The sequence below is a fragment of the Mustela putorius genome, unplaced genomic scaffold (assembly GCF_011764305.1).
Source record: "Mustela putorius furo isolate JIRA1106 unplaced genomic scaffold, ASM1176430v1.1 tig00000813_pilon_pilon_pilon, whole genome shotgun sequence".
NCBI lineage: Eukaryota > Metazoa > Chordata > Mammalia > Carnivora > Mustelidae > Mustela > Mustela putorius.
Window position 1 is genome coordinate 6302365 of NW_025421485.1, and position 15820 is coordinate 6318184.

A 15820-nucleotide genomic window follows, 5' to 3' on the forward strand; every position below is an offset into this window, starting at 1 on the left:
GAGACGGAACCGCAGGAAGCCGCAGGACGTGTGACCGGGTCTTGCAGGCTCGGGAAGTCGTTTCTGTGACGTTCTGTTGGGAACCAGGGCCTTGTCCAGGGCCTGCCCGGGGGAAGAGGACGGTCCTCCGGCTCCTGCCGGGCGGGGCTGCGTGGCCGCAATCTGAAGACCGTCCTGTGGCCCCCACGGTTTACGTGTGGCCTACGCGACAGGTAGCTCCCCTGCTGAGACCCCCAGGGGGTCGCCTCCGGACGGCCGCAAGCTCGACCCGTCCGTCTGCTCAGCCGAGCCGTTGCTCTGCGGATGAGGCGTCCTCCGTGCGCTCCGCGCGGGAGCCCCAGCGCGCTCGCCGGGCAGGCCTGGGCCCCCTGCGCCCAGTACGCAGCCGTGAGCGGTGAGCGGGTGCTTGCAGGGCCCTTCCGTGAAACGAGGACGGGAGTGCAAGTGTCTTAGCGACCTCTGCAGCAGAGCGATGGGGACGTCCAGCTGGACACCCGCTACCCGTTGCTTGAGGGGTGCCCCGTCTCGTCCCTGCCAGTTGGTCTCTGTGGCTCTTTCTCCACACCCTGGGCTGTCATTCCTTCTATACAAGAAACAGCCAGATTGTGCGGCCGAGCAGCTTTCTTTGCCCGCCACCTACCAGTAGACGACTGGGGACAGAAAGTTGTCTTCAGTTTGAACTGCTGCTCCTTTCCATCCCGTCTTTCTGAAAGGCTCCTGGGAGCTTCCCGTGTCTGTAAATCTCCTGCATTAGACAGAAGCTCCTGCCACGGACCTCTTGTAGACCGTGTCCTTTCACTGTGGTCTGAAAGTGCTGTGTGACAGCACCTTCCAGGTTCTAGAAAACGTTCTTGCCTGGCGGAGAGTCTAAGATGCACATCCTGAAGATTCAGGGAACTGTTGCTTTTCCCGAGAGGTTTTCTAAAGATGTGCCCGTACATCTTCCTGAGAAGTCATTAAAGGTTACTCTTGACTTCATCTTTACTGTGATTACTTTGTGACTACTTTGTGACTGGAAAGTACAAAGTACTTTCAGTACTTTTGTCCTGAACCCTTTCTATTTTTGTCTAAATTCTGCCGAAAACCTGAATACTGCTCAGTTTTAGCTCATTGCTCTATCTGCATACCTCGCTGTACGCATCTAGAAGGAACCCGCTGGCACTGTTGGCAAACAGTATGTGTTCTGTGTTCCATGTTGGAGTGACCAGCAGTGTTAGCCAGTTTCTGTAGCTTCCAGGGACCGTTTCCTGACTGCCCTTCCGATCTTCACTCGCCGTCTCCTTCGGGCCTTTCCACTTCCCACCCGCACGCAGTCCTCAAGCCCATGCTCTGTGTTCCAGATTTTTATTGTGATCACCAGCTTGTGCTCTGATTCTCCCACTCTGCACAACTGTGGTGGCCTAAAATACATACGTATGTTCTTCCGCTGGTGATTCTGTGGGTTGGGAATTCAGGAAAGGCTCCGCTGGATAGATCGTCTCTTAGGGATAGACATCGGCTTCTTCACTCACGTCTTACGATCTGGTGTCTGTGTCACTCTCTCTCCTACACGGCGTCTCATCCTCCAGAGCCTCTCCGTGGGGTGGTCTCAGGACAGTCGCACTTATATCACGACACCTTCTTTCACGACAGCCAGCTTCCAAAAGGCAAGAAGTAGAAAGTGCCAGGCCAGTTACCGGCTATGCCTGGAACTAGCGAAGCGTTACTTGTGCGGCCATCTACTGCCAAAGGAGCTGGAAGGCCAACCGGGATTCAAATTGGATAGAGAAATAGACTCTTGTTCAAAGGGGGAAGCAGAAGATTGGGTCGTAGAAGAGCCTATGAAAGGGAGACATTGTTGTGGGCATCCTTGGGAAACACAATCAGCCACAGGGTTTTTAGAAATTACATTAAGATTGATTTGTCAGCACTGTGTGTGTGAGTAGGCATGTGTGCTACTTGGCCGGATACATTTATCGGGAGGCTGTCAGCTTTGTACAACACTGGAAAGAGCTCTCCTCCTTTTTTTCCCTCCCTCAGGAATAATTAAACTAGATCGAAATTACCTATTTGTCTAAAGTTAAAAAGATTTCTTTTTAAAAACAGTATTTATTTATTTGAGAGAGAGAAAGTGCATGTGCGTGTGAGTCAGGGGAGGGGCAGAGGGAAAGGGAAAGTGAGAGCGAATCCTCAGGTAGGCTCCCTGCTCAGCAGGGACGTGAGACTGGATCCCAGGACCCTGAGGTCATGACCTGAGCCAAAATGAGGAGTCAGACACTCAACCGACTGAGCCACCCCGCGCCCCGAGTTTTTTTAAAAGATATCTCTCGTGAAACCACCTGACTTGCCTACACAGGAAACTTAAGATTTTTAACTTCCCCAGATACGTTGGGCTTTTCCTGTTGATTTCTTCTCTGTGATCAGTGTGTAGAAAGTCCTCCCCCAATCTGAAAACGTCTGGATGTTTATCCACGTTTCCTGTGTGTCTGCTTCTTCCGTGGTACAGTAGTTCTTCAGACGTCTAGAATGATGCCGGGAACTGTTGAGATGATCGTCCTCCCCGCTCACTTGCACTGTAGCCTTCATGCCACGTGGTCTTGTGTGTTCTAGAGTCTGTTTCTGTTCTCTTCATTCTGATACGTAAAGTCTTCCATACCCTGTGTTTAATTATTGTAACTCTGTCCCAAGCACCTCAAGAATCCGAAAAATCACTAAATGTTCACGCCTCTAAAACATGAGTAAAAGCCACCTGATCCACACTAAGGATGTGTGATTTTAGACTTGAGAACAAGTTTTTAAAATCCTATTAGGAATTTGTTTAATGTGTAATTTAGCCAAATATTTTTGTGCCAAATTGTGTTTTCTAAAAAGAAGGAGGAGTAAATAGAAGAAATACCAATACTCGCAGTTTTCTACTTGTGACTGTGACTTGCAAATCTATAATTTGGTCTAGGGAGGTCTTTCAGAAGGAAACAAATAATAAAGGCCCTAATTAGAGGCATCCACCATTGAAGATGGTACAAAATCCACAAATGTAAACTGAAATAGAACTAGTAAAGAGTTTTTACTTTTTACTGAAGAAAGCTATTTGTGGAATAGATCTAGAAATATTTAATTTTTGAACCATTTAAATTTTGAATCCTATGGTTAATAAATTACCTTAAAATGTATTCTTTAACAAAATGAATCTTTTACTTTCACTAATCTAGTTTATTTTTGTTTTCCAGATATTGTTTTGTGTTTGCTTTGGGATACCTCACAGTGTGCCAAATTACTAGAGTCTATATCTTTGATTATGGACAATACTCTGCTGATTTTTCAGGGTAAGAGTAACACTTTTAACTCAGTTGCCTGTTTTTCTCTCTTCTAACTTGTTGGTGAAAGGACAAAATACAGTTGTATTTAGTAGTTCAAATGAAAAGTGATTGACAGACGTTTTAGTTGAAGATTGTTTTATGAATTTAGACTTTTTTTTGAAGATTATTTGAGAGAGAGAGAGTGAGTGAGTGCAGGCACACAAGGGAGCCTGAGCAGGGGTGGGGCAGAGGGAGAGAGAGAGAGAGGGAGAATACCCAGCAGACTCCCCACTGAGTGAGGAGCTTGACATGGGGCTCGATCTTACAACCCAGAGATCATGACCTGAGCAGAAATCAAGAGTTGGATGCTTAACCAAGAGAGCCAACCCAGATGCCCAAAATTTAGATGTTTTCTTCTTGTGAAGTGGTCTTTTATGGTGCTGTATAATCACAAAAAGAACTTGTCCTTTTAAGTTGACATATATATAATTTCTAAATATGTAGCAATTAAATTTTTCTGTGGCATTGATATTGGAAGCATTCTCTAATTTTATGGAAATTTTTGCCATCAGATGTAACTGTCGAAAACCAGCGCCTTGGAATCTGTCCTTGATTCTCTGTTTCTTTCTTTGTTCTCCTAAGCCTCTTTTGAATTCACCAGCTTCTACATAAGATCTGGTCACTTCTTCTTGGTTCTTAATAGCCCTGGAGACTTTTCTTTGGACCAAAGGTCCTTGGCCTAGCCTTGTCTTCTGAATTTCCTGGAGAAGACACTTGAGTGTATATTTTACTTGTACGCATTTCACTTTTATGGAATGTTCTACATTCTTATGTCTAGTATTCCACTGAGCCATGGAAATAACTTCTGCCTTTTGTTCCTTCAAAAGGCAGGTAGTTCCTCTGTGGTACTCGTTGTCCTGTAACAAAACTGATTAAATGTCTGCTTCAAGGTAAATGTAGTCCAAGTCCCTAAAGACTAACTTGCTCACCATCTTTATAAAAGGACCTCTGCTAAGGATAAGCAAAGTAGAAAAAATAAAGTATATCATGGGATCGATGAAAAAGAGTAAATTCAACAGTAGGAATAGACCAAAGTTGTATGACCTTAGAGAAAAATTACTGCTATGAAACGAGAATTTTAGAAGTTGAAATTTCTTTTCTCCTTCATGGGATTCAAGTAGATTTTACTTTTTAAAACCGATTTCTTGCATACAAAAGAACAAACAAAACCAAGCCCAAACGAACCAATTAAATACACTAAAAAAACTAGTTAAATTAGTGATATGTTGAGTAGAATAAGGAAATATACCTGGAATTCAGAAAAGGAGAAGAGATGCTGGTGATTTAGTGTATAAGTAATAGATATTATAGAAAAAGAGCTAATGGGCTGTATCAGTGAATATGTTGAGCCACTGAAAGTCTTTGGAATTTGAAGACGTAAGCCAGGTTGCATGTTGTCGTTGGGTATAATGCAAGTAGGAGCTAGTTGTGAATACTTAAAAGAGTCAAGGTCACCTAGTTTAAGCCTCTGGGAGCCGTTACCTTGGTGGTCTCATTCATCGGGGTCTCCTTAGTGCTTAGCACATGGTGGCATTAAATAGACACTTCCTGAATCAGTAATAGTAATACCTTAGTAAAGAAGAATGTAGAAAATACAGTGAGAAGAATGGGGGGGGGCGGGGAATAATAAATACAATGTGAGCAAAGCTCTGTGATCTAAGAGAGAAATTTATAGCTTCAGTGTTCGCCTTATAATGAATTTAGAAATGAATGAAGCATTTAGAATGAAATAAAAGCAAAAAGCATCCTCCTGACAAATTGAGTTTATGCATGTAGATCACAGAAATGTTAGCTCTAGCAACTGGAGGTAAGACTGTAAAGTTAGGAATTTCCCATTTGCCTTCTCGAGTGCTCGGACGCTGCACCTGCGTGCCGGGGCGCAAAGCAGGCCTGGCTCTGCCACCACTGCTCTGTCTCTCTAGCTTATATTTTGGGATCCCACATTCTACTTCATTTAAAAAATACCATGCTGCTTGTATTTTTAAATGGCCAGATTGACAAAGTAATCCAATGTCGCCAAATTGAGGTCATGAATGCAGTTGGCGTGAGTACAGATTGGCACGATGCCGTGTTCGCTGGGCCCTCACCACCCCTCCTCTGATTTGATCCTGGCTGTTACCTTTCTTCTTTCTCTCACCTGACGTTCTAAACTCTGGTTCACTACGCCTCTCTAGCTGGGGATAGGCTCCCTGCTGTTTAAGCAACAGCCCAATTTCAGTGACTCGGCGTGATAATGATAAACGTTTATTTCTCAGTCACGTGGCAGTCCTCTAAAGAGGGACCCTTTGCTTCCCGCACTGATTTAGGGAAGGTTCTTTCCCAGGGCTTCACCTCCCCTCGCATCCCTGGAATCCTCCCGATGACGCTGACAGAGGTGCTGTGCATGAGCAGATGAGGGCAGGCCTCCTCACCACTGCTGCCGGCATCCTACTGGAAGGGACCGCTTACGTGACCCACAAATTAGAGGGTAGTTTGCAGTAAGAGCCAAAGGCAGGTTTAAAATAGCTTTTTCTATGACATGGCTTGAAATATTTTGCTAAAATTTAAAATTTCATCTCAGTATTTAAATGTCATTTAAAATGTTTAAGTATGTGGGAGAAAAACAACAGAGCACGTTAAAGATGGATAGGCTGATAGCAGACTCCCAGTTTAATGTGTAATGTGTGTCCCCGAGGAGGAAGCATTTGACCATCGGCAGTAGACTGATACAGATGGGGCAGAGACAAATTAGCTGAAGGAGGCCATCTGGCAGAATGAAGTTGGGAGGACTTTTTTGTTTGTTTGTTTGTTTTTATTGGATACAGGACAGAAAAGAAGCCATCTAGAGGCAAACTCTTCCCCTAATGAAATATTTAGGGATTTAGAAGTGTTGGGTGTGTTTAACACATGAGTAGAAAAGATCATAACTTGATCCTGATTCGGGTAAATATCCAAAATGTTGGGTGTTTGCAGAAGGTAGAGTTGAATACAGTGAACGGTCCTTTGTCCTACGCTCCAGCCCTGAGTTTGGCAGCAGAGGAAGTGAGGCGGGGCTTGTGCTGGGGAATCACGTGGGAGCTCTTTTGTATGAGGCGGTCTTACTTGCATGGGGCACAGGAAACTGATAGTGTGTGTGTGTGTGTGTGTGTGTGTGTGCGCGCGCGCGCATGCGCAAGTGACTGTGCGCACGTGTGTGTGTGCGAGTGACTGTGCGTGTGTGTGACTGTGCGTGTGTGTGCGTGTGACTGTGTGTGTGTGTGTGTGTAGTTAGCCATGAGATCAAGATATGTTTAAAACGATCAGATAAAGGGACTCACTTTTTTTTTTTTTTTTTTAAAGAATGTAGTTATTGGAGAGAGAACACAAGTTGGGATGGGGTTGTGGGGAGCAGAGGGAGAAGCTGACTGCTGAGCAGGGAGCCGGGTGCGGGCCTGGATCCCAGGACCCTGAGATCAGGACCTGAGCTGAAGGCAGAGGCTTAACCTACTGAGCCACTCAGGCGCCCTTAAGGGACTCACTTCTTAATAGAAGTTTCTTTTCACAGGAAGGCTGACTTTCATGCTAGCCTCAGAAAATAGATACAGGGGCACCTGGGTGGCTCAGTGGATTAAAGCCTCTGCCTTTGGCTCAGGTCATGATCCCAGGGTCCTGGGATCAAGCCCCACATTGGGCTCTCTGCTCGGTGGAGATCCTGCTTCCTCCTCTCTCTGCCTGCCTCTCTGCCTATTTGTGATCTCTGTCTGTCAAATAAATAAATAAAATCTTTTTTTTAAAAAAAGACAATAGATAAAGAAGTATAAAATAATTAAATAGCTTCCCTTTATATCTGCAATAACGAGTTAGCAGATACAATAGAGAAGGGATCCTAGTTTCACAAGCAATTATTAAAAACTATGATATGTCTAGGAGTACATGTAAAAGGAAATACACAGGACTTCTGTCTAGAAAACCATAAAACTTTATGGTAGGATATAAAAGAACACTAACTGGAGAAACATCTTGTGATTCAGATGGTAAAATTTAGTATTACAAAGATGGTAATTCCTCTCAAATTAATCTGTAGGTGTAAGGCAGCTCAAGGTGGGGTCTTGAGGGAAATGAGATGAACTGAAAAGTTTTTCTAGAAGTGTAAGGGCTTGAGAGTAACTATTTCAGTATAAAACATGCTACTGTTAAGGAGCAGTCACTTAAATATTACAGGATTGACACAGGATTAGACAAAGCCATGAAGCCAGAGGAGAGAAACAGACCCATGGGATCCGAGAAATAAAGGTACAGAATAGAAATGTTGGGATCATAGATCCAGTGGGGATGGGGAAAGCCCTTCTTGATTATTCGGTAAATGGTACTGAGACACAAGAAAGAAAGGCAAATGCTGGCATTCTTTGTAGACAGCTTGTAGACAGAAGCGAGAACAGATTTTTCTGGCAGGAAGGTAATGAGTTCTGATTGCAGTGTGTCGATTTTTGTAGTGCTGAAGGGGTACCTTCATGCATCCACCAAAAGAGAGGTACATGACATAATTTCAAATTAAGGATGTGTTTTAGAGCGAATCACGTAGTATCACATTCTTAACAAACATTGTATTACCACTTACTCAGCTAGGATTTATTGAGTATGTGCTATACTTTTCACTAGGTGCGAAGTACTTTTCGTAGGTGACAGTCCTGTCCAGCATAAGGGACAGACTCCTTGGTCTAAGTTACAGGTGGGATTGTCACATGGACTCCTTTTGTTTTGCTTTGTTTTTATTTGGGGCGTGGCGGGGGAGCAGAGGTCAAGGGAGAGAGAGAGAATCTTCAGCAGGTTCCATGCCCGACACGGGGCTTGATCTCACAGTCTCGAGATCGTGACCTGAGCTGAAATCAAGAGTTGGACGCTCAACCGACTGAGCAGCCAGACAGATGCCCTGAGTGCACGCCTTTTGGAAAGCCTTGCTCAAGCTGAGAGTCTTAATTGTAGGCATCTTTCTGTGCCCTGTGCCGAATCTAGAAGCCCCCCCCACCCCCACTCTCATCCCCCTCACCCTCCTGTCACACGGCTCCCACTAACTGTGTTGTAAGTGGGACGGATGTGAATTATTTAGCCGCTGAAACTTAATGTTCCGTGGGTCCTGTTTCATCCCGAGGGAGCATCTCCCTCACCTTGACCTAGGCTTGGTGAGAAGAAACCTCCTGTCCAGCTGCCGTCGGTCAAGTTACCGAGAGCGGCAGGTTTCTAGGCGGCTTGACTGGTCGGGCTTCCACCTTCCCTGAGCCTTCTCCGCTCTTGTGCGCGCTCGCGGAGCAGCCTACTCTGATGACCCTTCTCGGGGCTCTGCGGGTTTCTCGAGGCTCTGAGCCTCCCATGGGCTGTGCCGCACGGCCCCGCTCTCCGCTCGGAACTGTCGTGCAGCCTGTTCCCTGTGCCCGGGGTGCCCCGTGTGGGCACAGGGCACGTGGCTCCGATGCCAGGTTCCCCGTTCGAAGCCCTGTCTCATCTCTGCACACGTTCCTTCAACGCCTCCTTTGGTTCGTGGTACTTTCTTTCCGCGGTTATTCGCGTACCTGGTCATCTCCCTTGCAACGAGAAAGCGCCCCAGAGGTCGCGCTCCTGGCAGATTGCCGTGTTTGCTAAAGGAAGGTTTCAGCAGACACTTGCTGTGTCACGATACCGTCACACTGCTGCTTTATTTCGTCTACGCGGTGGCATCATTACCTTGATGGTTTACGTAATAACTTGTGGGGGGGGCAGGGAAATGCTTCCAGGCTCCCGCAGGGATCGCCTCTGGTGGTGGGGTTCGGGTGACTGTTCTGTCTTGTGTGGCTGCCCGGGCCCCGTCTGCTCCTCCCCCAGGGGTTTGGGAGGCCCCTCACACGGACGTGCCCGAAACGGACGGCCCCTCCCTGCCCTCCTGTGCTTATACTCAGCTACCTCCATCCTCCTGGGGAGCTGCTCTGGCCAGAAACCTTGGCGGCCTTGGGTCTCAGCGCTGCATCAAGTCCATGGTCAGATCGTCTTCTGACGCTGCCTCTTTACCCTCTGACCACAGCTGGGCTCCACCGCAGACTGCACGTGCCGTCGCCCTCTCCTGCCTACTTAGCCACCATCCCCTCCTGGCCTTTTTATCCCGCCATGGTTCCCCAGTCTGTGTCAGCCCAGAGCTGGAACACATCCATTTAAAACCAGGTGACTCTGTGCCAGAAATCCTCCAGTTCATGCATCGCTTGGTTCGGACGGAGCCCATCCTCACTCGCCCCTGCTGAAGCCCTCTGGGTCCCACTTCTGCCCCGCCCTGTCTCCAGCTTCTGCACCTGTCCCTGCTCCGCACCTGCTCCGGTCCTGTCTCCCCCTGGGCCAGTCACATTTCTGCCTGAGGACTGTTGAGCTGCTTTTCCCCCTTCTTGGACGTTCTTACCTCCACAAGCTGTCCGCTTGTTCCCGCTTGAAATGTCACCTTCGGGGTGAGGCTGGTTATTACAGCTGTGCCGGCAATCCCTCTTCCCCTGCCCTGCTCCGTTCCCATGCCCCACACTCAGTGGCATCTGGCCTTCTATGCATTGATCTGTTTATTTGTTTCTTATCTCTGTCCGGTCCGTTGTGACGTTGGTGGCAGCGAGACCTGCATCTTGTGTCTCCAGCGCCTGGTTTATTGTAGGTGCTCGTTGAGCACCTGTTTCTGCATGAGGGAGGAAGGGGAACGAATGAGCGTGGCTCGCCCTTTCCGGCTCGTCTCCCGTTGGATTCCGGGATCCAGGGTGTGGGGCATGTTTGGCTGCAGGGTTTGCTCTTTGTGGAGGAAAGAGATGACTAAGGCGGAGACATGACAGTTCATCTCTGTTGCCAGGGGACTCACACCCTGCAGTGACAAACTGACCTTTGACCTGGCAGGTGCTTGCCGCATTAGTAGGCACAGGTCTTTAGGGCGGGCGTCCTCTAGGGATAGTGGACAGTTAAGAAAGTGACTCTTCTTCGTAGCATTCATTTTCTTTTATTTTTTTTATTACGTTCAATTAGCCAATATATAAAACATCATTAGTTTTCAATGTAGTGTTCCACGAGTCATTAGTTGCGTGTCACACCCGGTGCTCATCGGTCACGGCATGTGTCCTCCTTAATGCCCGGCCCTGTATTCATCTTCTAATAACTCAGCTATTAACTGTGGTTGAATTCTGTGTGATAGAACTAACTCCTCTTCTTCTCATTATCTGTAGAGACAAAAGAGATGAGTATAGATGATTGTTAACTTCTGCATCCTTTTTTTTCTGTTTTAAGAAGTATAGCGCTATTAGTTCTTTATATAAGAGAGGGCTTTTAAAAAAATATTACCTAAAGCTGTTTCATCAGTTGAAGTATTTATTTTGAACAGTTCAAGTCCATATTTTCCCACTTTCTTGGAAGAGGGCCAGCAGGGGTAAATACAGGTCCACCCAGACACAGTGATGTCGTCATGTAGATGGTGCTGGTGGCTCCACCCACGACCCAGAGCTCACTCGGTGGAGGTTCTCCGTCCACCTTCTCGCCCTCCTCCATCCCTCAGACTCCACCCTGCGGGAAGCCAGAGGGCCTTTCTGACTCAAATCAAGTGGTCCCAGACTTTCTAGAACCCGGAAAGGGATGAGCTATTGTAGGTTCTGCCAGATGCAAAATCAACAGGTAGTTAAAATGTCAGTAAAGGTATAAGTGAAATAATGTCTGTTACCAAACAAGTTTTTATGAACAAAGTGCACTGTGGAGAAGACCCACAGCAGGTGATCTCTTTGAGAACATTGGAGTTGTTCTCATTTAGAAGCATTGGCTTTGTACCCTGGGTTCGGCATAGTAAGGTGAGACTGGTTCTCCTTCCTCTCACTCTGTTGTTTCCTGGTCTTGCCCATGCCTGTGTTGGCCTCGTCTGTTCATTTTCCCCTGGTTCACTTTCCTGAGTTCTTGTTTACCTCTTGGTGCCTTACTGAACCTTTTACTGTAGTACTGCCTGACTTTCATTTAGAACTTACTTCTGCAGTGCCTCTCTGTAGTAATTCTGCCTTCTAGCATTTTACTCTCACATTTGCCACCCCCCGTTCCCATTTCATGACAGGTTGGACCAGAGGCAGCAGGACTGTTTAAAATCAAAGGGAACATTCAGGGCTAATGATCACCAGTAAAGGAAATAAAATGATGTTGGGACATTTTTGCAAACTGGTTGGTTCTCTGAGCCCTTGTGTATGCCAGTTGTTGAAGGTGCAGAGATAAATAAAGCATTGTTCTTGGTGTTCAGTAGCCTATGACTTTCGTGGTGACAGGAAAGTAAACAAAAGAATTACAAAACAGTATGATGAATGCTTTCAAGCACGGATGAGAGTGGACAGGCAGGAGGGAGTGTGATCAACCTGTAGAAGGAGTGAGAGATCGTGACTGGACACTTGGAAGAATCTGTGTATTCGGCATTTTAAAAGTATTTATTTAGCACATGTCTTGAGCTAGGCACTGGGGATTCAGTAGTGAAAAAGACTGTTGGTTCCTTACCTCATGGACTTTCTAGAAAGGAAAGAGAGATTTTATTTATTTATTTTTATTTTTTAAAGATTTTATTTATTTATTTGACAGACAGAGATCACAAGTAGGCAGAGAGGCAGGCAGAAGGGAAGGGGGAAGCAGGCTCCCTGCTGAGAGCCTGACACGGGACTCGATCCCAGGACCCTGGGATCATGCATGACCTGAGCCAAAGGCAGAGGCTTAACCCACTGAGCCACCCAGGCGCCCCAGGAAAGAGAGGTTTTAAAACAGCCACTGTAATTGGATAAATGAAATACCCATGCACCTGAAAATATTTGGAAGGAAGCAAACGAGCCAGAGTTAAATGAAGGGCAGGTGTGGGCATCGTGGCTGAGGAGCTACGTGTGGTTGAGCTGTCCATTGGGCTTCTAGTACGAAGTGACCTCACAGCTGGGACTTGAAGAAGGAGCCGTCCTCGCAGAACGTTTCCAGAGAGAGAGGTCCAAGTGGATGGAGCAACGTTTGGAAAGACTTGGGAGCATTGAGCTCTGCTCCCTGCCGTCTTCCCGTCCCTGTTAGGGACGTGCTTCCCGGATGGAACAGCACAGCCTCCCACGACCCGTTCTCCCAGCCCAGCTCCACGCCGGGAGGCAGCCTGCGGCCGGGGCACTGGAGCGCAAGGAGGGCCCGTACACAGGAAGCACATATTTGTATTGGGGGAACATCTCAGCTATCTGTACTTAACAGTTTAGTCTGTCACTGTGCGGGTAAGCTTCCTTATTTGACCAGCCATTTTGGTATTATGTTTTGAGGAAAAGAGGGAATTAGAATTTAGAACTGAAGAGTATTTTATAATTCTTTGGTGAGAATGAGGCAGGATGACAAAAGTGATTCTCTGCCCCCAGGGAAGTGGGAATCATCGTTTTTGCAAACCTCGGAGGCCCGTGAGACCTCCTGCAGGCTGACACAGCTCCTGGGTGCTCCTAGCAGGCTGGGGCGGCGGTGGGCTGAGGGCTCGTCTCCCGAGAGCGAGCGGTGTAGGAGGAAGAACTGACTTTTCAGGGAACCCAAGGGGACTCCCCTCCTTTGTGCACTGTTAGAGCAGTTGTCCTCTGACACGTGTGAGTGTGTGTATGTGTGTGTGAGAGAGAGAGATCTTGTCTGCTGGGTGAAGAGAAGGAGCTGTAAGTTCTCAGGCGCCGGGCTCTGAGCATCTCATGGCCTCCCAGGGCGTCCATCTTGGCCACGCGTTGAAGGATGCTTGTGTTTGTCCAGAGGCAGAGCAGACCTTGGCCAGCCTCGTGCTCCGAGCGTGGGGCAGCGGGAGGGCACCGGGTCTCCGTGGTGGGGTCTGGGCCTCCTCCCGCTGCTTGCTGGCGCTGTGGCTGGCCCGTCCTGCCTTCCTGGTGCCGTGGACGCCGTGCGGACTCCGAGCATGCAGAGTCACAAGCTCTGCTTGTAGGCAACACGGCATTTCCTGGTTTTAGTGAAATTCCAAAAATATAAATGAATTCCTTGTGATTAGTTGTTCTGCGATAGGAGTGTCTGTAAGCTAACGTAGTAAAGGATGAATGTGTATGCTGGTGGCTTTCTTACATGGATTTACGTATTCTCCCTGTCCAAGCTATCCATGCCATTACACATCCTAAATTATGGAGAAAAGATTGCCATTTCCTTAACTTGACATCACTCAGAGCCGTCTTTAAAGGATGCTTTAGGCACTGTCCCTAGGGCGGCTCTCAACAGGCCTTTAGTCCTGGGGGTCCCAGAGCAGCGAGCTGGACGCTGTCCTGTTTCTCCCTCCCCCGTCCCTCCCGTGCTCTTCTACATTTCTCACCCCCCCTCTTAATTTTCTACCTTTTCCCCTTTTCCCAACTCACTTTCCACCTGCATGTCAGCTGAGGCAAAAGGCAGCATGGTATGTTGGAAAGTCAAAACCCAGAAGCCAGGGCCATGCCTGATGCCTGGGGCTCTTTCCCCCCAGCCTCTGTTCTATCTCCGAGGACGGAGGGGCCGGGCGGCGCTGCTTACCCCGGGGTCGGGGTCGCGGGTGGAGCCTGAGCCGGAAGGAGTTCCTCCCTCCCGCTCTCTGTCTGTCCGCCTCCTTCCACGCCCTCCCCTTCTCTTGTCCGGTCTTTTCTTCCCTCCTTTCCCCCTTCCTCCTGGACCTTCCCCAAACACAGCAGCCCCTGGACTATCTCTTTGAAATCCCTCCAAGGTCTTTTTGTGTGTTGTAAAAGTCAGCATTTTGTAGTTGTATAAGCAGAAGAAACTCTTTTTCATACATCATAAGTATTATTTTAAGTTTCTGCTTTTAAATACGTGTTTTTTATTTTGTCACAGCCCAATGATGATAATTACCCAGAAGATCACTAGTTTGGCTTATGAAATTCATGATGGTAAGAATTTAGAAATTAACTTTTTGTCACTGAAAGAAATCCTATTCAAATGTACTTTCATCTGAGAAACGACCCTCGCTTTCCACTCTGTATTCGAGGAAGTCAGAGAGGGGAGTCTTTAACTCTGCATAGGTTCACTAAAGTGTATTTATTTTTCTGCAGTGTTTCATCTCAGTTTCACACTTGATCCAGTGACAAAACCAGTGTAAAGGAATGGGATCCCGCTGTAGGACCCACATTAGTGGCAAATATAAAGGAAATAGACGTTTGATCTGAGTCAAGTGTTACTAGTCCCTGTTTCATTTGTGTCACATTTTTATTAATATTTGAATGTTTTTCCCCACGCCCCTTATCCCTTAATGTATACACACAGTGACATCTGTTTTTAGCATAAATATTTGTAAGTTCGGATTTTATGTCTTCCGTGGATGGACACGTTGCCATAGGAAATGCTAACAGTCTGGGCCATGAGTCACAACTTCGACTCTGGTTTCTTCACAGACTGGAGGAGCGTCCCCATGAGACCCGTCACTTGTAGTGGCCCAGGGAGCTTCTGGCATGGGGTGTTTAGCCCCACTGTATACATCGCCTGTCCTGTACCCTCTGGTACGGAAGACCTACAAATAATTTTTAAGGATGATGTTTGCCTCTTAATTTAGTCCTCCTTTGGTCTTTAAATTGGGCTTAGAATCGAGTAAGTGGTTGTGTAATTGCAAATCCTATCCCCTCTTTGGGGAGAGAAGGTAAAGAAATGGATGGAGAAGGTATATTAGTCCAGTTTTTATTCCTCAGAGTCACGCAGAGGTAAGGAAATCATTCCTTGCTTCATGTTGAGCTTCTAGCCCTTAATACCGATTAGTCATTGAAGCCATCTAATAATAGATCTTAATGCCCCCTTTTGAAAGTCATAGTGTTTGCTATTAAATATGCTAGCATTTTAGAATTTTTAAGTTAATAATAATTTCCTCTAGAGAAGGGTCAGGTTTGTGCCCTGACATGTGTTATTTATCTCCTACAGACCTAGATGTGTTGGGTTCCATGATGCTCCTTTGATATGACTGAACCTGTGTTGCAATGAGAAAGAAAGGAACCAGTTATTCAAAAATTGGGATTATAGCTTGAATTTCCATTGATAAAAGCTGTGCAAGTGTGAATGGGGAAAAATGCCATTCTTTTCTTGGAAACCATAATTGATAAAGGTACCTGTTTTTATTTTTCAGGGATGTTTCGGAAGGATGAAGAGCTGACATCCTCACAGAGGGGTCTAGCTGTGAGGTACGTGCCCTCTTACTGTGTCCAGCCTTGGTTCATGCGGTCTCTGCCTGGGATGCGCTTTACTCTCCCGGCTAAGACTGACTCATCGTGCTGGAGGTACCGACTTTGGAAACCAAACCTTCCTCCCTCCGCACACCGCCCTCACACCAGATCTTGCTAGGTTAGGCTGCAAGTGCCTTCTCAGGCTCCCATGGCACATTGGACATACCAGCCTGCACGTGCCTCTTATGTATCATGGATATCACTAAATTTTCTGTCTCTCCTGTGATTTTCTGAGTTCCCTGAAGACAGTCCTCATGTCTGCCATGAGGTAATGAGTGATCATCGCTGCTTCTGTTTATAGACCTACAACTTGATGGCAGGAATTGGGCTAAG

General features: G+C 47.0%; 1 protein-coding gene across 2 annotated transcripts in view; it reads left to right on the top strand.

Annotated features, from left to right (window-relative positions):
* The window catches only part of MBOAT2 (membrane bound O-acyltransferase domain containing 2), a 114117-nt gene that overhangs the window by 79349 nt on the left and 18948 nt on the right, over positions 1-15820 (top strand). The window contains exons 4-6 of one of the 2 annotated variants that reach the window (XM_045084905.1): positions 3207-3302; positions 14115-14170; positions 15391-15445. In XM_045084905.1, coding sequence (XP_044940840.1) covers positions 3207-3302; positions 14115-14170; positions 15391-15445 — 207 coding nt within the window. The remainder of the gene's footprint in view (positions 1-3206; positions 3303-14114; positions 14171-15390; positions 15446-15820) is intronic. The other variant, XM_013052889.2, reaches the window with a different exon arrangement.